This window comes from Diabrotica virgifera, chromosome 2 (assembly GCF_917563875.1).
Source record: "Diabrotica virgifera virgifera chromosome 2, PGI_DIABVI_V3a".
NCBI lineage: Eukaryota > Metazoa > Arthropoda > Insecta > Coleoptera > Chrysomelidae > Diabrotica > Diabrotica virgifera.
Genome location: NC_065444.1, coordinates 65,403,178 through 65,428,869, shown reverse-complemented (window position 1 = coordinate 65,428,869; position 25,692 = coordinate 65,403,178). Strand labels below are relative to the sequence as shown.

General features: G+C 32.2%; 1 protein-coding gene across 1 annotated transcript in view; it reads left to right on the top strand.

The window, feature by feature from the left end:
• LOC114335776 (integrator complex subunit 5) overlaps positions 1-25,692 on the top strand; it is a 65,226-nt gene that overhangs the window by 26,991 nt on the left and 12,543 nt on the right. Inside the window, exons 9-12 of the mRNA XM_028286069.2 lie at positions 630-891; positions 18,747-18,991; positions 22,014-22,219; positions 25,119-25,406. Coding sequence (XP_028141870.1) covers positions 630-891; positions 18,747-18,991; positions 22,014-22,219; positions 25,119-25,406 — 1,001 coding nt within the window. The remainder of the gene's footprint in view (positions 1-629; positions 892-18,746; positions 18,992-22,013; positions 22,220-25,118; positions 25,407-25,692) is intronic.

The following is a 25,692-nucleotide window of genomic DNA, read 5'->3' as shown; positions in this document are numbered from 1 at the left end:
AGCAAAATTAACATTCAGTTAGAAATTAAATATATTTTTTGTTACATCTACAATTTTTTGTGAAAAAACCTATTTGACCGGCCTCAAGAGGCCGCGGCCTCTCGGTGATTGCACCGATTCATTTATATGGCCAGCACGCCACTGGTTCATGGGTGAACTTCGGTTTTGTTTGGAATGCATTTCTCATTGTCAGTTCACGTTCTACAGCTTTCGAGAAATGCCAATAGATGGCAAAAGGTAAAAAACTCTCGCCATTTTGTACGACCTTTTTTATGCTGTTTTTGAATAAAGTTAAATTTAAGTATTTATAGTCAGTCATTTTAATAAATATAAATAAATGTAATAAAAACAAAAATAATGTTATCGTTTATCGTTAGGCTTAATATAATAAAATAGGTTGTATACCGCAATACGCAATAATACAACGCATGCGTAATCCTTGAAATCATCTGAACTGGGTTACAACGGCCGAATTTCGGCGTTCAAGTTGAACGTAGTTTAAACTGCCATCGGTTTAACGTGAATTGAGAAAGACGATTTTGACTTTAAACTGACGTTCACTAAAAGTTCAGGTTAAACTGGAGTTGAACTCGATATGATAAATTGGCCCTAAATACATTATATTTCAGGTCACACTAATCCGTCTATATTGGTAACAGTATTACAATCTTTGTTAAAATCATCTACTACTGATAACCAATTAGTCATATTGTTGAAGTTTTTGACAAGTGACCTTATCGATAAAACGGTGTTGCCGTATTCTGAAAAGGGGGGACATTTTTCGTTAGTCCTGGAAGAGATTTTGAACAGGAACGTTCAAAAGTTTTGCACCTCCAACGAAGAGAACTTGGATCTGTCGCTGATGTGGAACAATTTGTTAAAATTATTAAGGTAAGGTATTTTATTCAACTTTTCATTGCGCCTCCTATTTGTTAACTTACTCTGTTTATAGGATATATTTAAGCATGAAAGAGTAATAATAATGTACTCAGTTGATGAGAGAGTTTTTATTTGATTATTCGTTATTTAGACCTCTTCTACTGTTCTATATATCCGTTATATACAGAGTGGGTCAAAGAAAAGAGTCCACCTCGATATTTGGCAATTTTTATTTAATTTTAAGGAAATGATGAAACAGGTCGATTTTTGATCTAAGGGGGACATATTTTTACTGTACATACATCTGTCATTTGTCAACCCCCTCCCTTCCATTTTCCCCACCCCTTATTTTTAAATAGGGAATAGGGGTCGTGTGCTAGCTCATTTGAAAGGTTATTCAATTCTCTATTCAGTAATATTAACATTGGCATAATTATTTATACAGGGTGTGCAAGAAAAATTATTTTGAATTAAATTAATTGACACAAAAAGAAGAATGTATATAATTTATTTAACTCAAAATACATTCTACTGCTGACAGAAAAATGAAAGAAAATGTTTATTTGATAAATAAACATTGTTTGTTGCTTAAATTCAATATTCAACCTACCAAGAGGCAGATTGGTGGCAGCTTGATGGCAGCTTGAGCATTGAAATTAAGCAAAAAGCAATGTTTATTTATCAAAAACATTTGTTTCTGTTTTGTGGCAGCAGTAGAATGTATTTTTTCTACAACCGTGTTAAAAATGCAATTTTTAGCACTCCATACGAGCGTTAAAAATGCTACTTTAAGGCACTAGTGCTTTAAAATTTTTATGGCATTGCAGTTCGTATTGACCGTATAGGCAATTTTGATGTAATGTCAAAAAAATATAAAAATGGAATGTCAGTCAAGTTCAAGTAAAAGTTTTTGTAGATATTGTCCTGTAATTACGTTTGTAGAAAAAATATTGTATGATATGCGTATTAAAAAGTACATTTTTAAGGCACTCATGTGAATTGCAGAACTCTCTTCGCTCATTCTGCAAACTTCCACATGCGTGCCTTAAACGTGTACTTTTAACACTTATATCATAAATATATATTAAATTAAATAAATTACATACATGCTTCTTTTTGTGTCAATTAATTTAATTTAAAAATGTTTTCTTGGACACCCTGTATAAATAATTATGTTAATGTTTATATTAATGAATAGAGAATTGAATAACCTTTCAAATGAGCTAGCACACAACCCCTATTCCCTATATAAAAATAAGGGGTGGGGGAAGTGGAAAGGAGGGGGTTGACAAATGACACATGTATGTACTGTAAAAATGTGTCCCCCTTAGATCAAAAATCGACCTGTTTCGTCATTTCCTTAAAATCCAATAAATACTGCCAAATATCGAGGTGGACTCTTTTCTTTGGCCCACTCTGTATAAGACGTTTAGTACACTAAGCATCAAAATTAACGCACCACCTTAAAAATGGGACATTTTTGATGTCTCGTATTTCCTAAACCTGTTGTCCAATTTGAGTGATTTTTTTAGTAGGTATAATATAGTTTTATTCTTCAAGAATATCGATGTAATAATATTATTGCTAAACAGGTAAGTGTCATTGTATAACGGGTGTAACAATAATAGTGTGTTTTTTCCTCGAAGTTTGGAACACCCTGTGGAATATTCTAACGTATATAAAATATTGAAATTAAAACTCAACTATAGCCTTAGGCTTTCTTAACATTTTGCTTTTTGATTCATTCGCTTGTGTGTGATAATAAAAAAAGGGTGTTTCTAAATAAATGCGACCAACTTTAAGCTGTAATTCTGCATGAAAAAATAAAGACCTTTTGCTTTATAAGCATATGCCCACAAATGTTGCGTTTCCGAGATACGGGATGTTGAATTTTTTCCTACAAACTGACGATTTATTTATTGCTCTAAAATCGGTTGATATATGCAAATGAAATTTGGTAGGTTTTAAGAGGTAGTTATTGCTCATTCTTTGACATACAATTAAGAATTTTATATTCACCATTGGCGTGCATACGGGATGTATCTAAAATGTTTATACCCGTATGCACGCGAATTGTGAGTATAAAATTCTTAATTGTATGTCAAAAAATGCGCAATAATTACCTCTTAAAACATACCAAATTTCATTTGTATATCTCAACCGGTTTTAGAGCAATAAATAAATTGTCAGTTTGTAAGAAAAAATTCAACATCCCGTATCTCGGAAACGAAGCATTTGCGGACATATGTTTATAAAGCAAACCGCCATTATTTTTTCATGGAGAATTACTCCTTAAACTTTGTCACACTTATTTAGATACACCTTGTATTGATGAAGAACATGGCAGGGTGTTAAAGTACCTAACTTTTTTATTATCACACATAAGCGAATGAATCAAAAAGCAAAATGTTAAGAAAGCCTAAGGCTACAGTTGAGTTTTAATTTCAATATTTTATATACGCTAGAGTATTCCACAGGGTGTTCCAAACTTTGAGGAAAAAACACACTATCATTGTTACATTCGTTATACAATGACACCTACCTGTTTAGCAATAATATTATTACATCGATATTCTTGAAGAATAAAGCTATAATATACTAAAAAAATCACTCAAATCGGACAACAGGTTTAGGAAATACGAGACATCACAAATGTCCCATTTTTAAGGTGGTGCGTTAATTTTGATTCTTAGTGTATAAGCCATTGGTACGCGCCATGTTGGGAATGTGAACTGTTCTACCTGCTTGTCTTGCGCGGTGTCACTTTAGAGCTTTCTCTGCTCAAAGTCAAGCTCTGAATAACTTAAAGTTATACAAGATGGATCTTCATTTACATATGCTCGTTTGAAATGTATTTAAAAATTCTTTCATTTGCCGGTTTCGACATTTTTTTTTTCGTCGTTTAGTTAAATTTTGACAATTATTACCTAGTTGAAACTTACAAAATTTTGCAAGTTTTCTTTTTATTCTTTTTAAGAGGATCGGTACGTATTTTCGGCTGCTATGCTATTCAAATGGGGATTATTTTTTTCGAATCCTGAGAAAACTAATAAGTATTTTTGAAAAATTTAAACGCAGAATGAAAGATTACGTTATTGGCGAGGGCCGAAAGTTCCTGAGAACTTCTGTAATGTTTATTTTAATAAGTTACAGGGGTGAAAAACTAAGAGAAAATTTAGTGTGATTTTTAATATCAAATATCTCATTCAAAATAAACTTTTTATTTATTCTAAGGGACTTTCGGCCCTCGGTAATAATTTATTCTTTCATTCTGCGTTTAAATTTTTCAAAAATATTTATTGGTTTTTTCAGGATTCGAAAAAAATGAACACAATGCCGTGGTAATATTTTCCAAATCTATCTTTGTCTTACAACGCACCCAGCTGAATATAATATTGTCAGCATATAGTGTCAGTCAGACACTGACAATCCGTGACAATTTTAAATATTTGGCATTGCATCGGGAATATTTTGAGTTATTAATTAAATATTATTGATATATAGTGTATTTGATAAATAATTGATTTAAGACAAGGTCATTCTACAGTGCAACAATGCCATCAATATTTTGAGTTGTTAATTAAATATTATTGATATATAGTGTATTTGATAAATAATTGATTTAAGACAAGGTCATTCTACAGTCCAACAATGCCATCGCATATCAAATGTAATTAATAGAGCTTTGGACAATAAACAGTATTGCACAGCAGCCTTTCTGGACATCAGCCAAGCATTTGATAAGGTATGGCACCCAGGATTACTTTGTAAAATCAAAAAATCCCTACCCAACAAATACTTTGACTTATTAAAATCATATCTAAATCACAGAGAATTTGAAACTAAAGTGGAGGATGAACTATCAAACCGTAACAAAATTCAATCAGGAGTCCCACAAGGTAGTATATTGGGTCCACTTCTTTATGTACTGTACACATCCGATTTACCAACCTCTCCACAAACCACCATTGGAACTTTCGCTGATGACACAGCAATATTTGCAACTGAAGAGGATCCAAGAGCTGCAGTATTAAAACTTCAAGAACACCTAGACCAAATTGGACAGTGGTTAAAGAAATGGAAGATAAAAGCTAATGAAACTAAGTCAACACATATAACTTTCACACTAAGGAAAGACCAATGCCCAAATATTAGCCTTAATCAAGTCAACATACCACAACAGAACATCGTCAAATACCTGGGGCTTCATCTTGATTCTAAATTAAACTGGAAACAACACATTTTAAAGAAGAAGAAACAAATTGAGTTGAGAGTGAAAGAAATTAATTGGCTTATACAGGGTGATCAACTTCTGTGACAAAGTCCAATATATCTGTTATTATAAAATATATAAAAAAAAGTTGTTAATAAAAGTTATAAATACCTTTAATGTACACATTTTAAAATTAGTGAGAAATATACAGGGTCCTCCATAACACGGTGCCAAACTAAAGTTATGTTTTTTTAAATGGAACACCCTGTATTTTATTCAAAATCTGGTTTCTCTACATTTTTCTGATTAAAAAGATATAACACTTGTCTAGGGTTATACTGAGTGTTTCAAAGTTATGAGCACTTTTATCAAAAAATCATACTGATTTGATCGCCCTGTATGACTCTAACAGTATAATATAAACTTATTTTTTTACTGCTGTTGACTGTCAATATTAAAGTAGTTTTGCAACAACGTGCAATTTTTTTATCACTACACAAATTGTATACAGGGTAAGTCAAAATGCAAATAAAAGATTTTCTTCATATTTTTAAATGGAACACCCTGTATTTTATATTACCATCGAAAAGTTCTTTCATTATACTTGCATATCTTTTAAATATTCCCTATACCTAAAGTTATTAGTTTTCGAGATATTTTAGTTTTATTGTCGATAACTCATAGATACGTTTATTACAGTAAATTAATTACCCATAATATGAGAAACCTCCAATGAGTTTGTTAATGATAATTAAAATTAGACTGCATTTCATTTTTTCTCCAATTTTATGGTAAATTATATACAATAACGACAATTTTATATTTACTGACAAAATGATATTAATTTTCCGCGAAGAAATGGAAACTATAAATTGCTGCAAGTTTTTGTTTAAGGTGGCTTTGAAATAATTGACACAAGAACTGTCAGATGTAAGAATTTAAATATCTGTACGTTTTTACTTTTGTTATTGATTATAATTGTTTGCCATATTGTTATAATTGTTACCCAACAATGAATTTTAGTCGTGAAGAAATGACAGACATGATATGGTTTTTAGGAGAGTGTTTCAAAAACTCATTAGTTGCCACAAGAATTTATAAGGAATGGTGTCCACAGCGTCAGCAACCAAATAAGATAGCATTTGACAACTTATTAGACAGGTTTAATCGTACTGGCTCTGTTTATGAAGCAAAGGAAAAAACAAAATTCATTATTACGAATGAAAATTAATTAAATGTTTTACTGCCTGTTACAGAAAATCCTCATACAAGTATTCAAAATATTACAAGAGAGCAAGATATAAGTTATGGATCTATCCAGAACATAGTCAAGAAAAACAACAAGCACCCATATCATATACAAAAGAGTACAATTTTGTCAATGGTCACAAAAACAAATAGTGATACTGAGAGATTTTTTTGAGTTTGTCCTTTTTTTTGGAGACGAGGCAACATTCCACAAAAATGGTAGTGTAAACAGACACAATTTTCATTATTATTCCACAACCAATCCGTACTGTGTTCAGACACATAGTCAAACAAGATGGTCCTTAAATGTTTGGGGTGGAATCAGAGGCAATTACGTTATAGGTCCTTCTCTCTATGAGGAATCGGTAAGTGGTGAGGTTTATTTAAATTTTCTAGTGAATCATTTACCTATTCTACTTGAAAATGTACCATTAAACATCCGCCAACATATGAGCCCCTGCTCACCACAACGCACTTCTCAACGATGAACTATTTCCTGAAAGATGGATAGGAAGAGATGGGCCAGTTCACTGGCCACCCAGATCACCAGAATTAAACGAAGGTGACTTCTTTTTTTGGGGTTATATTAAAGACGTAGTCTATAGGGCACCTCCAACAATAGTTGATGATATGAGAGTAAGGTTTCAAAACGCCTTTCAAAGTGTCACACAACAAATGCTTACAAACATCTGTAGGTCTTTTTAAACTCGTCTCCAGGCTTGTGTAGACGTTATGGGAGGTCATTTTGAACACCTTTTATAACATAAGAGGTACGATGAACATTTTTCTTTATTTAATTTAGTTTTTTTAATAAATTTTGATAAATTAAAGTATTGTTATTAATAACTAAGTAATACATGTTGCTATCAACAATAAAACTAAAATATCTCAAAAACTAATAACTTTAGGTATAGGGAATATTTAAAAGATATGTAAGTATAGTGATAGAACTTTTCGATAATAATATAAAATATAGGGTGTTCCATTTAAAATTATGAAGAAAATCTTGTATTTAAATTTTGACTTACCCTGTATACAATTTGTGTAGTTATAAAAAAATTGTACATTTTTGCAAAACTACTTTAATATTGACAGTCAAAAGCATTAAAAAAATAAGTTTATATTACACCGTTAAAACATACAGGGCGATCAAATCAGTATGATTTTTTAATAAAAGTGCTCGTAACTTTGAAACACTCAGTATAATCCTAGACAAGTGTTATATTTCTAGAATCAGAAAAATGTAGAGAAACCAGATTTTGAATAAAATACAGGGTGTTTCATTTAAAAAAACATAACTTTGGTTTGGCACCGTGTTATGGAGGACCCTGTATATTTCTCACTAATTTTAAAATGTGTACATTAAAGGTGTCTATAACTTTTATTAACAACGTTTTTTCATATATTGTATAATAACAGATATATTGGACTTTGTCACAGAAGTTGATCACCCTGTAGGTAGAAAATCTCGACTCTCAATTGAGAACAAACTGCTGATTTATAAAACAGTCATCAAACCTATATGGACGTACGGTATAGAACTATGGAGTTGTGCCAGCAAATCAAACACAAAAATTATCCAAAGAACTCAATCAAAAATTCTGCGCACCATCGCAAATGCCCCGTGGTACATTTCCAACCAAACCCTTCATACAGACCTAAACATCCCGTTAGTCAGCACAGTAATTCAAGAAAGAGCCAACAGACATCACGATAAATTGGAAGACCACCCCAACCAATTAATATTACCATTACTGCAGCCACTAAACAACAGAAGATTGCGAAGATTATGGCCCATAGATCTTCGCTGAAACTGAGGAGAAACCGCTGGGTGATGTACCTCATAACGCCATTTTAGTGTACAATAATACATTGATATATATTATTGTACTTGTTATCAAATTAGCTTATAGAATATGTAATTCTGATTGTTAATAAATGCTTACAAAAAAAAAAAAATTATTGTGTATTATTTGTGGAAGATCCAAGCAGAGAATACATCAGGATAATAATATATTCTGTGATCCAAGTATTTTGTTATTAAAGATGTTCAAAATTGTAAGCGTTCCATAAGAACAATATATTATTAAAAAATCACTTTAACACTTTTCCTCTTTTCTCGATTGAGTATTAGTTTTTGTTGTACAAATAAATTATTACAATCACTGAATACATAGTTAGTGAAAAAATTATCACATTTATTAACTGAATTAATAATTTGCAATTATTCCAATATCCAGTTATCCAAGAACATTCAAAAGCCATCTCTTTAAGTTAATGATGACATTTTCAAGTAGAATGACATGCTGAATTCGCTCTATCGAGATTCACTTTGACACTGACGTTAGTAATTTCTTTTTTGAAAAGTTCAGTTGTCAGAAGTGACTGAAAATTACTACAAAACCAACGCACCTGCTCATATCCAATATTATTAATAGTAAACAGACATAAAATAACATAAACCTTACGCCAATCAATAATTATTTATTTGTACCAGTATAATGTATTGATAACAAATGAGAAAATTATTTATTGTACAAAATAAAAATATTTTGTAGAAATAAACCCCACAAAATTCTATGAGATTAGTAGACACTCCCACGATTTCTAATAATTCTTCTTTTTTTAATGAAAGATTAAGTTGATTTGAGTTGATTTTAGCAGTTAATAGTGTGAGATAGGAATTTTTGTGTTGTATGTTTCCTATTCCGAATGTGTCAAAAAAAAATCATATCCATACCAGTGTGAATTTTACTACACGTAATTTGCCGTGTAAAGACAGAAAAAGTAGGAACACCTGACTGAAGTAACGGTATCACGCGCTGGCGCGTGATCGGGAACAAATGGGTTAAAATAGTAGTCATATACAATTTAATGAAAAATTTGTCTTGGTAAAAGGTAGGTATATTTATTTAAAAAGCCCATAAAAGGGCTACAAATATTAAAACAAAACGTTTTCGCTCTGTAAGAAGAGCATTATCAGTGTTTCAAGAACATGCTAGGCCACCCAAAAATACTAAGGTTAAAACCTTTTAAAAATAGAGTAAATGTCTTACACAAATGGAAACATTATAAAATCCAAAGGATGGGCCTAATCCCTATGGATATGGCCTTGGGGCAACATATGCCTCCCACACGTGGTACATGGGTTGCTAGGTAGTAATTAATTAGGTCATTACGTTAAACGGTAAAATACAAAAACAAACATTACGGTCAAATATAAATGATAGGAACTGATCAGTGTGACGTGTACAAACATAACTAACATTTCAGAACATCAGTTGAGTAATTACAATTGTTTCCAAGGCTAACATGACCAAAGATATGTTTTAATGGCAGCTATGTACGCCGTTGCTCTCGATTGGCGGCGCTAGTGTAGTTGGAGGTCAATGTTTTGACAATTCGTGAAGTTTGTATATGATGTTTTTGATTACGATTTAATAAATAATAAATTATGGCCGAAAAATACGGATCTTGGACTGTTTGTGCGTTGAAAAACGAATTGAGGAGAAGGAATGCAAGAGTTACTGGGAAAAAGGAAGCTCTTATCGAATGATAAACTATATTAATCATCGTCTCAATGTTGTATTTCTATAGCTCAGAGGGTATTTATTTGGTACTGATTCACTCCCCCCACGAGTCTGACAACTGTGTATATAATATATCTGCCTTACTTTTTTGTCAATTTAAAATTTTTTCATTAATTTTTGTGTTTATCTCATTTAAAATTGTGATATTTTTCACATATTTTCAAAATATGGCCGCCATGACATTTGCGCATTTGGTGTAAATTTGGTTTAAGCATGGGTTGAGCGCAGTTGATTCTGCAATGTTGCCTTATTTAAAAAAAATTATAATTCCTTATGTAAATATAGAATTTGTTAATTTAATTAAGTATAATTATTTGGGTGTTTATCTAGGTGAAAGGCGACCGTAAAATTAAGGTGAAATTAGAAAAATTTAGAAGAAGAAGAATTTATTCAAAAAGTAGGTACCCCTAATATACAGTTACAATTGAGATATTTTATAATATGTATATACAATTTAAATTATTTGACAATAGAAAAGTGTTATTAAGATACAATATCCAATTCATAATAATAAAAATAAAACAAAAGACAAAAAACACTTAAAATATTCCATTACAATACAAGCATTAAAAATACTACATTACTCAAAATATTACATTAAACTACACGCAGTTAAAAAACACATTTAGAAGCCCATGAGACATTAAATACAATTTGCAACATAATTCTTTAAATTTTTCCTATACATGTTCATTGAGGTCTTCAACTTGAGTTCCGTTGGCAACTTATTGAAATTATCAAAACCCTTATAGAGAAGTGAGTTCATAGCACCTGTAGTATTGGTTCTGCTGATGTAAATATTATTAGAATTTCTCGTAAAATAAGGGTGAATATCTGAATTGTAACTAACAAGATCGAGAAAATATTTAGGTGCCAATCCATGTACAATTCTAAAAATCAATATCATGGTCAAATAAAAAAGACGTTGCGATACAGAAAACCACTGCAAAGTATTGAACATCAATGTGACAGGTGTTAATCTACTTGTATGTAAAATGATCCTCATTCCACGATTCTGTAATTTTTGTAATTTGGCTAGTTGGTTAAGATTTAAAAGATATAAGATGGATGCACAAAAATCAAAATGAGGTTGGATTATCGATTTATATACAGTGATCCTTGACTGAAGTGACAAATTCTTAGAAATTCTTGTAAAGAAATACAATTTTTTGTGAGTTTTTTACACGTATACTCGAGATGCATGTCGAATGATAGAGTATTATCTAATTGAAAACCAAGATATTTAATTTGTGTCACTAGTTCAATTGATTCCCCATCAATGTTTAACATTATATTGTTAGTATTAAGACTCCTGTACTTAAATTTAGATGTAACTATCATGGCTTTTGTCTTACTTACGTTTAATTTAAGTTTATTAAGTTTTAAGTATTTAGACACTGAACATAAAACGTGATTCATTTTGTCAGCCGCCCCTTCAATAGAACTATCGCTACAAGCCAAAAGGGTATCATCAGCGAAAAGGTTAATAAATTCACAGTCCACAAACAAATTTATATCATTTAAATATAATATAAAAAGCAATGGTCCAAGTACACTACCCTGCGGTACACCAACGTTATTACTGACAGTTTCGGATAATACATCAGAGATTTTTACTCTTTGCTTTCTGTCAGTTAAGAAGTTCCTTAGCCAATTCAGAACAGCTCCATTAATGCTATAGGTTTTTAGCTTATCCAATAAAATGTATCTATCAATCGTTTCAAACGCTCGTTTAAGATCTAGAAAAACTGCAACTGTATAATTATTTCTATCTATTTCTTGTTTAAATTTACATATTGAGAGTTGAACAGCCGCTTCACGTGAATGATTCTTACGAAAACCGGTTTGATGATTAATTAAAATATGGTTCAAATCTATGTGATCAAGAATTTGCTCGTATACAACCGTTTCCAATACTTTCTCCAAAGCCGGTAACATGTTGATAGGTCTAAATTCGCTCGACTTAATAGTATTTGTCACTTTAGGGATAGGAACAACTGTACTTATTTTTAAGTCAGATGGAACAATGCCACCATCTAGGGAAGTATTAATTAAATTTAAAATAACATGACCTATGGTTTCAAATACTTCTTTAATCATTTTACTACAAAGAACGTCTTGTGGATTGTACTTACTATCAAGAGAGTTAATGATGTGTCTAAGGTCAGAAAGTGATATTAATTTAAATTTTGTAAAGGGCATATATAAATTACTATTAACGTTAATCCAAGAATCTTGTAATTCCATACTGTTGACTATATCCTCTATGCTATTAACATAATACACATTAAAATTGTTTGCAATGTCCACCTTATCATGACATACGCTTTTCTGACCATTAAACTCAAATTCTATATTATTTGGAAAATCCCACCCATTCCTGTTAATTAATTTTTTTAAAGTCTTGCACATTAATTTAGAGTTATTTTTATTTCTGTCAATTTTATCAAAGTAGTATTGGTCCTTTTTGACTTTCAACACATTCACAACCTCATTTCTAAGTTTTTTAAAAGTTAACCAATTATTATCCCTCTCTTGACCCAAAGAATTCTTAAACACCTTGTAGCTGCTATCCCTAGCTCTTATTTTATTGGCTACTTCATTATCAAACCATGGCAAGTGACCCCTATAACTACACGTTTGGATGGGAGCTACATTATTTAATGTTCTACCACACGTATCATGTAACTCTTGGTATAAAATATTTACATCAACATTATCCAAAGACCAACGGTATGAAATCAAATCAGTTTTAATTTTATTCATATTAGTACTACTTAAGTTCCTAAAAGATCTTGATAAATTAGTAAAGTTATTAATACAGTTTGAAAAATTCACTGAAATTACCGAATGATCGGTAATTGCTGGTGAAGAATGGACATCAGACACGCAATTATTTTGATTAACTAACACATAATCAAGAAGAGTTTTACTTACATTAGTAATTCTGGTGGGCTCAGCAGTTAGCTGGCTAATCCCATACATTGTTAGTATATTTTTAATTTTATTATTATAAAAACTATTGCTAAAGTAATCCAAATTAAAATCCCCTACTAAAATACATAAAGAATTAGATGCAAAAATTTCACAAATATCCACAAATTTATTCAGAAATATTGCATCAGAGGAAGATGGAGAGTGGTACAGACAACCAACAACCACTAGAGACGAACCAATTGCTATTTTTATAAATTTGCACCAATAGTTTCCCTCCAGAGTAAAAGTTTTAAAAACAGAGTAGTGAAACAGTTTTTTACATAGATATTAACACCACCAGTATGACGACTCGTCGAATCACATCTTACTGCATTGTACCCCTCAATGTTAATTTCGACATCTTCAATGTCATTAGTTATTCTAGCTTCACTTACCAAGATTAATTTAGGATCATATGGAACCAAACATCCTTCAATTTGATCTTTATTGCATAGAAGACTTTGGGCATTTAAATATAATATATCAGCATTAAGACGTATACTAGGGTCATATTTTAGTTTTTTCTTCTAATAAGTCCATTATTATTAACAATAGTGGGTTTGTTATTAATGTATTTAATAGTTTTGGTATTATCCCCCGCTGCAGTGATGTTTTCAAGGTCTTTCTTTATTTTCTGGAAGTATTCTCTTTGAAGCTTAGTTTCATCTGCCGAAATTTTTACTCCAGGAACTTTAATCTCCTTTTTATTTTTTAATATTTGTTTAACATCTTCATTAGATTTTAAAATAACTTTAACTGGCCGAGCTTTGTTGACCGTGAATTTACCAATGCGAAATACTTTTAGATTGTCTTTTTCTATTGAAAAATTTTCCAAAACCTTTTTAACCACTGCATTATCCTCTTTATTACGTTCGCTCTGAATGTTTTTGTTCGATTCATTGATGTATATAATTACAAGAATAAAAAACCGCTAAACGCCGTAAAAATGAGTGGCGCATAAAATATTCCAGCTACAAAAGATCTGATATGAAAATTACGTGGCGCGAAAATGTATTTTCATTTTAATGCAAAACAAAATTCTAGTTTTATTTTAAAAGATTTTTCCATAATATTTGCTAAATTTGAAGTAAACGCGCCACACAAGAGTAACTTTGATACAGAGTAACTTTGATACAGTTTGAATTTTGAAACTCTTTTGTGGCGCGTTTACTTCAAATTTAGCAAATATTATGGAAAAATATTTTAAAATAAAACTAGAATTTTGTTTTGCATCAAAATGAAAATACATTTTCGCGCCACGTAATTTTCATATCAGATCTTTTGTAGCTGGAATATTTTATGCGCCACTCATTTTTACGGCGTTTAGCGGTTTTTTATTCTTGTATCAGAAGTTTTTCAAAGTTATTTAGAAATTAAATGTATGAAGTTGAATGCAATGTTCCCCTATTACACGTCAAGCTTTATAAATGGTCACCTTTGTTGCATTATAACCCAAATGATCTAGTTTCCATCGAATGTACACTAGACTTTTTTCTATTCGAAATAGATTGAAACAAAAATATTGAGATGGCCGGTAAATGAAGTCGGATTGCCCGTTGCCAGATCAAATTTAGCGTCGTACCATTTCGGGAATAATCGTTAATTGGATTATACTTTTTTAGCTTAATAACTTCTAAACGGCTTAACCGATTTTGATCAGTAAACATAATTTTGAAACGTATTGACCAGTAGTATCTCATGAATCTAAGGTCAAGTATGATAACTGAAGCTATTACAGGAATTATTGAGCTTGAGAAACCGTTTTCCCACAGGAAATAGATTTTATCATACTTATGAAGCCTATATCCTAAAAATTCGAACTTTACCGGATATAAGGTATACACCGTTAGATTCTTCTTGAGTCCTTCTACAAACGCTAAGTTATTGGCGCAATTTGTAGGTTAAAATGCTGAGTAATTGTCGAAAAACCAAATTTTTTTTTTAAATAAAACAAAACAAAAGTTTAGTTTTTCATTTTTTCGACTATACTGAGCCGTGTGTATGTCTGATCCTGACGGCTTAGACACCATTTGAAAGCTTAAGTCAACGCTATTAATTTGATGTATTTGCGGTTCTCCTGCCTCTTCTTGATCCGAATATATATACCCCCAAAAAATATGCCGTTTTGTACCTACCAAGTCCTATAGCTGGCTTATGGGTGGTCAAAAGTCACAAACTACACCGGTTTTAAATCGGCCCTGATCCCCTCTTCAAACACAGAGAAAAAATATCAAATCGGTTTAACTTTCAAACACACATACATACATATCCACAAACATTTTCCCCTTTTTAAATAAAAATTGAATCACATTTCTAAGCTCTATAACTTTTGAATGGTATAACCGATTTTCAAAATTAGAAAGTTTTGAATTTTGCGGCTTCTAATAGAACTCTATTAGAAGCCGCAAAGATTGGACTTGATTTTTAAAGTTTTTGGGAGTTTTGGGGACGAGAACGAAAAGCAGACCCTAAATAGGAAGGGCCGTAAAATCTACACCCTTGGACCAAAATCGATGGTTGACATATAAATTGGTGAGTCTTTTTCTGAACTTTAAGATAAGAGTTGGCCCAATTTTCAATTCAGTCAGATTTAGAAAATCGAAAATTTCGTGTATATATAATGTCGCGTGTAGGGGGGTGTGGGTGTGCGCCACTGGCGAGAACTGCCGTTCTCTGGTAATGTTCAAAATTAGACATGCTTTGGAAAGGTAATGATCAGTACTGTTAGAAGCCGCAAAGGTCGGACTTAAATTTTCGAAGTTTTTGGGAGTTTTGGGGACCAGAACGAAAAACAGACCCTAAATAGGAAGGGCCGTAAAATCGACACCTTTGGACCAAAGTGGATGGTTGGCATATGAATGGGTGAGTCTTTTTCTGAACTTGAAGATGGGAGTTGGCACAATTTTCAATTCAGTCAGATTTAGAAAATTGAAAATTTCGTGTATATAACAGTGTCGCGTGTAGGGGGTGTATTTCTGCGCCACTGGCGAGAACTGCCGTTCTCTGGTTATTTTTTCGATATAAAACTAACAGCTTCGAAAACCACTAAATCGAAAACTATTAATTTTATCAAAAAAATGTATAGTGAACATTTTTTGCTTATAATTAATGCTTTTACCAGCATTTGCGGTCAAAATATAATAAAAAATTTCCACCCTCGAGATGAGGTGGCAACCACCCCATGGTAAAAGCGTTTTTCTGCATCATATAGATTTTGATCCTTGGACTATCCACTACTTATTGTCAAATTTTCAAGCAAATCTATCCGTTCTGTAAAAATTGCGAAGTGAAAGATTTCAGTTCCTGGACTAATATAATTATACATTTGGAGCTCTATAACTTCTGAACGGCTTATCTGATTTTAATCAATAGACATGAATTTGAAACCTATTGACAAGTAGTATCTGATGCATCCAAGATCGAGTATGATAACTGAACGTATTACAGGAATTATTGAGCTTGAAAAACCGTTTTTCCCATAAGAAATAGATTTGATCATACTTATGAAGCCTATAACTTAAAAATTCGAATTTTCCCAGATATGAGGTATACACCGGTAGACGCGTCCTGAGTCCTTCTACAAAGGCTTAGTTATTGGCGCAATTCGTAGGTTGAAATTTTGAGTAATTGTCGAAAAACCAAAATTTTCAAAGTTTAATTTTTCAGTTTTTTGGCTATGGTGAGCAGTGTGTATGTCGCAGCTTGATCGCTTAGACGCTATTTGAAAGCTTAACTCAACTCTATTGATTTGGTGTATTTTCGGTTTTCCTGTCTTTCCTTGAACCTAAGATATATACGCCCAAAAAATATGCTATTTTGTATCTACCTAGCCCTCTAGCTGGCTTAAGGGTAGTCAGAAGTCAAAAATGAGACCGGTTCTGAATCGGCCCTCACACCCTCTTGAAACACAGAAAAAAAAATTCAGATCGGTGTAACTTTTCCACACACATACATACATACATACATATCCACAAACATTTTCCATTTCTTAAATAAAAATTGAGTCATATTTCTGAGCTCGATAACTTTTGAATGGTATAACCGATTTTCAAAATTAAACATGCGTTGGAAAGGTAATTATCTGTGCTATCAGAAACCGCAAAGGTCGGGCTTAAATTTTTAAAAATTTTGGGAGTTTTGGGGACGAGAACGAAAAACAAGCTTTAAATGGGAAGGACCGTAAAATCCACACCCTTCGACCAAAATTGATAATTGACATATGAATGGACGAGTCTTTTCCTAAACTTTAAGATGGGATTTGGCCCAATTTTTGATTCAGTCAGGTTTGGAAAATCGAAAATTTCGTGTATATATAGTGTCGCATGTAGGGGTGTTGTGCGCCACTGGTGAGAACTGCCGTTCTCTGTGGATATTGTTTGCTCTATTTTATCTGTCCCGCAACTCCGAAATAACATTCTCCATACTACAATTATTATCAACAGTGTTTACCGGACTGGCAGTACTAGTGTTACGTTGATCTAATAATTTATTAAGATTTTCTTTCATCTCAGCAACCTCCTTAATAAGCATTGGAACTTTGTAAAAACCTTCCTCACAGGCATCACAATAAAATTTCAATTTTCGTTTGGTTTTCAACTGTAAGCACTTGATCTCTGATGCCGTTAGATCACCACATTTCATACATAATAGATTTTTACAGCTATCACAGGAAAATATCTGATTCATATCAAAATCACCTTTACAATTGGAACAATTTTCCATTTTAATGACCGGACACCACTGGAGAAACTAGTTTAGCAAATCCAACAGAAGTAATTAGTTATCTTATCATCAATTAATAATCACTTGTTTTTCTTGAACAGGTTTAGAATCATAAATCACGCTTTAGTTACGTTATATGGCCTTATATGTCGTTAAAATACTAAACAATTTTTATACACAGATTCAGAATTTCAAACTCTATTTATTGATACTAAAATCACTTTTGTAACCCGTTGTAAACTGATACATTTCATTCAAATACCATGACACGATGTGCTTGTTGCTAACGGCGAAAGTGTATATATATGAAGGTTTGATCAGGTTATGTTTTAGTCACTAAAGAATATTTGAATGGTACTAGGTCACTTTAATTTTCGGTTATTATCTTGTTTATATTATTTTCGATGACACTAGGTTAAGTTTCGTCGGGTCATGTTTTAGTCACTAAAAAATATTGAGAACTTGAGAATTATTTTAAATTATTATTTCACATTTTTCTATATTATTATTTCAAATATGTTTTTTTTATATGTTCACTCCATAAAAAGCGATTGTAGATGTGGCAACAGTGTGAATGTATATAAAATTGCATATCTTAATCCGTGCGGTAATAATAAATTTTGATCTGTGTTTTATAGTGAAGTATTCTATTTTTTACAGTCGAATCTCTAGGGGCAATACGTAATCTGTTTCAACAAAATGTTTATTGCAGATACGTGCATTTATTGTCGGCACATATTTATCCCTTCCTATTGCTACAATCCACTTTTTTCTCATCAGAATATCTTTGGGAAACCTGTGTCCTGATGTTCTCGATGACTGAATGAGCACAAATGCACAGCACAACATTGAGGTATTTCATTTTCTCAATTTTAATTCACACAGCGAAACAAATATGCAATATTTACTTAGAAATATATTGATTTGAAGTGTTGACGTAAGTTGACGTGACCTCCAACTACATGAGCGCCACGTACGTTGAGGTTTCCAGATTAGCTGCCATTGAACAAGCTCATACAATAATATACTAAAATTTGCAGACACCCGCCTACAAAAGTGGTCGAAAAGTAAAAATATCGGTCATATATATTGTTTATAATAAAATGATCATATTCTAGATGGGAGAAAAGCGGCAAGGTACCTCTTCTAAACTCCAAGATCATCACGAGGTCTCTTCAAGCCAATTTACCGAGCTTAACGGCTTTATTCAGTAACGAAGTGTTACATATGCACGTTATAGCAGATATATTAGACGCCATTGAAATACCGGTACAGAACGGTCCTTACAATCCTCCAATAGAAGTTGTCCTAAATTTAACGCAGTCCACGGTCAACTACTTTTTTCAATGCTGTAAAGACGACGGTAAGTAAGAATTATTATGCCCGGTATACACGACAACGATTTATCGTAGCGATGTGACTGCGCAGTTCGTTTGTACAGTTTATCGAACGTCCATTGAGTGTCCATACGTCTACAAAATTTGCATCAATCATCAGTTCTCTGCACAAGCTCAGACTATAAACATGTCATCGACATATAAGACGACGATAGAAGACGACGACGCGCTTGCGATAACCTGGTTTATTTTGTGCAAAAAAGAAAAAAAATCACGGAGTGTGGGGTGTAAGGATTGACTTCTCAAAAGAAAGTCATACTCTCACCTAAATTTATTAAATGAGTTGAAATTTTCCCCAAAAGATTGGCATAATTATTTTAGGATGAATAAAGAGACACCGCTAGTATAAAAAACAAGACTTCTGAACTAACTGAACTATTGGCCCAACTTCCGTCTGCACACTACCAACACTGCGATAAAACTGTGCAACTGCGATCGACAACCATTTATCGAATAAATTTTGTTCCTGGCTGCCAATCGTTTGCACCAACCTAAAATTGCACCAATGTTCGTACACACCATCGATAAAACTGCACAAATGAACTGCGCAGTCACATCGCTACGACAAACCCTTGTCGTGTATACACTGTGAGCTTTGCTGGTATCGCCAACTAGCGGATTACGAGTGTAACTTTTGCTGGAAATTTAAGGAGAAAAGTATTGCGAATAATAGCAAATAATTGTTTCAAATTTATTATTTAATTCTTATCGTGTAATATTTACAATGTAAAGAAGTAATTAGATTATTTTTTTTTAAGATTTTGCTTACTGTTTCGACGTATTGACTGGCGAATATTAGTTTCATTCTTTCCTACTGCTGATACATGTACAATTATTATCGTGTAGTTGGCGCTTAGATTAATCGATTAATTATAAATTATAGAATGTAAAAAATCCAAATTTTAATATTTAAAACGTAAGTATATTTAAGGGGTTACATAGGTCTTGCGGGTAAAAAAAGTGACTTTTTAAAAAAATTATATGTCGAAAACTAAAAATTATTTTTATTTATAATTCGAACATGTAAAAGTATAGTACTTAAGGTACTCTCAAAAAGATTTTCAGCCAAAAATATTCATTTTTGTAGAGTTGACTGCAATTTTTCAACAGCAGCCCTTTTTGCGGTGGGCAGCATAACTAAGCCCAGTCTCATCTGAAATCAAAAAATCAAAAAGTTTCTTGTAGTTTATACCTCTGGGTAGTGAATGAACGAAGGAGTTTAAAAAAAAAGAAATTTGAAGATTTTACATAAGTTTAATAGCTATTTGTATAACAAGGGAGGAAAGTGCTACTTTTCCTCCCGAGAATGAAGTTTACTGCCCGACGCGTAGCGGAGGGCAGTAATCATTCAAGGGAGGAAAAGGCACTTTACTCCCATGTTATACATATGGTTTTTCCACCTTCCTCAAATAAGTCCTTTTTTCATTTTTGCTTAATTTATTTATCTAACTAACCAACAAAATTTATTAGAACTAAAACTAACAAGTAGGTACAATATAACTGTCAACTGTCAAATATAAGTCAAATTATTAATGTAAACATTGTTAAATCAGAATAACAATTTACTGTTTTTTACCATTCTGCAAAATACAGAGTGTTTTTAAATAAACGTTAAAATGTATAGATACTTACGTTAATAGAAAATACATATTGTACAGGGCGCCAATAAGTTATATTTCATGAATGAGATACCTTTTCCTCCCTAGGGAAGAAAAGTACAACTTTGCTCCCTACAATCAGGTCCGGAAAAGTATACTTTCCGTAGAGGTAGGTGGAAAACACATTTGTGACCCCAATTTTTCTCATTTTTTTCAAAAATGACCATTTTTAAAGTAGTTTTTTTTTATAAAACAAAAACAACTTCACCTAATAAAAATTCCTTCATTCATTTACTAGCCAGAGGTATAAACTACAAGAAACTTTTTGATTTTTTGATTTCAGATGTGACTGGACTGGTTATGCTGCCCACCGCAAAAAAGGGCTGTTATCGAAAAATTGCAGTCAACTCTACAAAAATTAATATTTTTGGCCGAAAATCTTTTTGAGAGTACCTTAAGTACTATACTTTTACATGTTCCAATTATAAATAAAAATAATTTTTAGTTTTCGAGATTTAATTTTTTTAAAAAGTCACTTTTTTTACCCGCAAGACCTATGTAACCCCTTAAGGTAAAAATATATGTGACAGCTTTGGCAAACTAATATTTTATCATGTTAATGTCTTTAATAAGGCTTTTTATTCAGTTATTTGTTTCGAGCTTCTGTCATATCGCCGCCGTCTACGAAAAGTATAACTCCGAAAAATGCCGTTAAGAGTAGAACTTTCAATAAACACCGCGAAAAATATTATTTTCGATTATATATGATTGTGAAAATTATAATCCCTAATAAAGTGTTAGCGAAAAAATTTATTTTTTGAGGAGTATCAGCAAAAAACATCATTTCTTCTGTGGGTCCACGAAAATTATAATTACTAAAAAGTTCTCAGAAATAATTGTTTTCGTCGGCAGAAACAGAAACAGAAAGGAAAATAATTGTTTTCGTCGGCATCTATTGTGAACTTAATCTTTTCGTTATAAATATTTTGGGAGTTATAATCTTCGCGGACACGCATATAAAAAAGAATTGTATCGTCAACACTTATCAAAGAGTTGTTATTTTCACTGGAAATGTATTACGAATCACATTAATCATAGGTACCAGCGATACGTTGTGTAATCCGTGTATATTAATATTATACACGGATTATACGACATTTGACAGAAGCTCGAAACAAATGACAATCGATGAAAAGCCCTATTTCAATGTTTTAAATTAATCACTTTGACATTTATGTCAAATTTCCAGCAAACGTTCACTGACTTGTCACTACTGGCGCTCACGAACTTTTAAATATCCCCTCTACCTATGAGCTCACAGCGGATACCGGGCAAGTGTTCAACTTTTCATAATAATCACATGCGTCCGTTACATATTTTTATTTTACAGGTACGGCTTTGAAGTTAAAGGGGTATAAAAAGGCGAATACCATGCTGAAACGACTATGTACCTATTCGAAGGTGGCTAAAGTATTAGCTCTCAGAGAGCTATTAGAACGAGCTCTATTTCGCGCCGATAACGTATTATTTGGTGCTAAGAATAACGAAATGGGCAACGAAAATGAGAAATATCTTTTGAAACAAAATAAAAAGATTGTAAGTACATAATATTAGACTTTATACTTCACTATAACCTGTTTTTAAACCAAGAGGAATAAACTCAAAAGACAGATTCACACCCAATAATGTCACTAGAAAAATCACCAAATACATCTTCTTTGTTGATTGATCCTGTCGGCCTTCGACTTTAATTCATAAATATTATATTATATGTACTAATACGCCGAGAAAAGAGTTTTAAAAACAACTGGTTTTTGTATACAGGGTGAGTCATGAGGAACTGTACATACTCCTACCTCGTATAGAGGCCCCTATGGGGGATAACAAATGACCATTAAAAAGTGTCTGTTCCCATTGTTTAATAATATACAGGGCGAGTTTCGCATTTTGACAGAAATTTATATTCGTCATAATTTTTGAACGGTCAGATCGATGTGTCTCTTATTTTGGTCAATCGTTACACTATTACCACCTAATCAACTGATTTATTCAAACTAGAAAAAAATCAGGTCCGGCTTTAAAAAATTAGTTCGTTTGGGTCTTAGAAAAAATTTCACCATGTATACGCTTTTTGAAAACTCTAATATTAATTTTACAAATTAGACAAATAGGCAATTAAAATGACATATTTATTTTTTTCCCCACACAATTACTTAATTTTTTATAAAAAAAATCAAATTTGACTATGAATTAAAAATTTGGTAAAGTGAACCATAGATTTAAAAAAAATTAACTTTTATTACAAAAATTAATTTTTTTAAACAAATATTTGATTTATGTTGCCACCCATTCAAACTAGTAAAAAATCAGGTCCGGCTTTAAAAAATTAGTTCGTTTGGGTCTTAGAAAAAATTTCACCCTGTATACGCTTTTTGAAAACTCGTAATATGAATTTTACAAATTAGACAAATAGGCAATTAAAATGGCATATTTATTTTTTCCCCAAACGATTACTTAATTTTTTATTAAAAAATCAAATTTGTCAAAATCGCAATTTTACCATAAAAATTACCATTTTTTTTATAACACGTCTAGATCTAAAATTCCCCATAACACTTCTCTTTGGACTCGTATAGTTTATCATAGACGTGATCAAATAGATAAATTTTAAATTTTTTCACTTAATTTTTGCGATTTAACTTTGCAATTCACGAATCTGCACCTTTTATTTTTTTAAATTCATAACTTTTACGAGAAGAAGACTGAAAGTCTACAACAATTGTCATAGTCTTCACAATGGTAAGAGATATGTGCTGTAAAAATTTCAGAAAAAAATTTTTTATATGGAACGTTGTAGCGAGTTAAACCGTGATTTCATCTTTTTTTTTTTCATTTTTAGGTTAAAATTCCGATTTTGACAAATTTCATTTTTTAATAAAAAATTAAGTAATCGTGTGGGGAAAAAAATAAATATGCCATTTTAATTGCCTATTTGTCTAATTTGTAAAATTCATATTAGAGTTTTCAAAAAGCGTATACAGGGTGAAATTTTTTCTAATACCCAAACGAACTAATTTTTTAAAGCCGGACCTGATTTTTTTCTAGTTTGAATAAATCAGTTGATTAGGTGGTAATAATGTAACGATTGACCAAAATAAGAGACACATCGATCTGACCGTTCAAAAATTAGGACGAATATAAATTTCTGTCAAAATGCAAAACTCGTCCTGTATATTATTAAACAAGGGGAGCAGACACTTTTTAATGGTCATTTGTTATTCCCCTTCGGAGCCTCTATACGAGGTAGGAGTATGTACAGTTCCTCATGACTCACCCTGTATAAGAAGACTGCAAATCTAAAAATTAAAAGAATAACGCAGAAAACACAAAAAATCGCTAAAATATCTTAATTAACCTATGAAATGCCAGTAGTGTCAAAATTTCATAACAGTGGGGTAAACTTGCCTGAGGTTGAACCAATTACAAACAAGCATTACGGCGCGGTAAATTTGAATTACTCCTCCTAGTTTAAAAACAGGGTATAGTTGATTTTTTATTGTAACTTTATGACAAATTTTAACTAATTTTGTGATTGCAATACATTACAAGTATGATTTGGGCCAAACCTTCTAAGGGAGAAGCGGGTGTTCATCCAAGACTTTCCTGTTAGGCGTCAAACCCTTGTTACGGTCCATCAAAATGGATTTACTCACAGGATTTTGGTTGTAGGTTGCTGATTCTGTTGTTTGTCTCTTGTAGGGATGAAGTTATACACTACACTTTTCTTTACCTATTTATTAACAAAACACTATACGCTTGGTTAAATGAATCACTTTGCCCTTGTATACTATAGTTTATTTTTTAACCAGGAGGAGTAAACTAAAAAGACAGATTCACACCCAAGAAAGTCACTAGAATAATAACCAAATACATCTTTTTTGGTTGATCTATTCGACCCTCAACGGTAATCCATAAATATTATATTAAATTAATACGTCGCTAAAGAGTTCCAAAAACAACTGCCTTTTATATAAAAGCAGACTAACAATCTAAAAATTAAAGGAATCTGTGTTAAAGGAAACACAAAAGTCGCCGATATAACTTAATTAACCTATGAAATGTCACAAGTGTCAAAATTTGATAAATGTCATTAGTGTCAAAATTTTATAACAATGGAGTAAACTTGCCTGCGGTTGGACCAATTACAAACGAGCAATACAGCGCGGTAAATTTGAATCACTCCTCTTGGTTAAAAAACAAACAATAGGCAGCATAAAAGAGAGAGATAGAGTTAAAGAGAACTAAAATTTTTGTGTGCAAGAGAACAACTACCGAGAGCGGTGTTCTTCGTTGAGTAACTTTATGAGACTGTGTGGGTGAGGAAGCAGAAGTATTTTTGTGAGGAAACGGAAATTATCTGAATGTCAAGGAGGTGTGGCCTTTGAACCACAACATAAGCTGTGAGTAACATTATTATGATTATTTTTATTTTCAGAACAAGACCATTCCCCTTACAAAACACTCCACTGTCTTCAACGGCGGAATAATCGGAACAGGAAAGCGAAAGTCAATTTGTTACGATCGTTTTCCCACCCATGTGATTTCTGACAACATTGCGCAACTGATCAACGCAATAAAAGCTTGTTGCGCGCTGCCCGAAGAACATAAATACACTGATATGTCGTGGGATAGCATGACTTTGCTATCTCTTTTGCTAGTTCAATTTGTGAGTCCAGATGTGATGTACAATGGATTGCCATGGCCTGAGGAGGAATTTTCAAAGGTAAGGTAAAGGTAGATAAAACATGTAAACTCGTATATAGGTAGAAAATATGGTTCCATGACGTCTCGTGACGCGACAGTTCGTAAACCCACAAATGGTAACGGGCAATCCGTAACGCCGATAATTCGTAACGGTAAATTTAGCATTACTAAATGTATAAATGAATTTATTTTACATACTTTTCTACACTAAAAGTGGTAGTACTTTTTTTAGATCACTTGTTTTCCCAGAAAAACCAGAAAACTTAGTTTATCACCTTCCCGGTCAATAGGACACTAACTTTGAC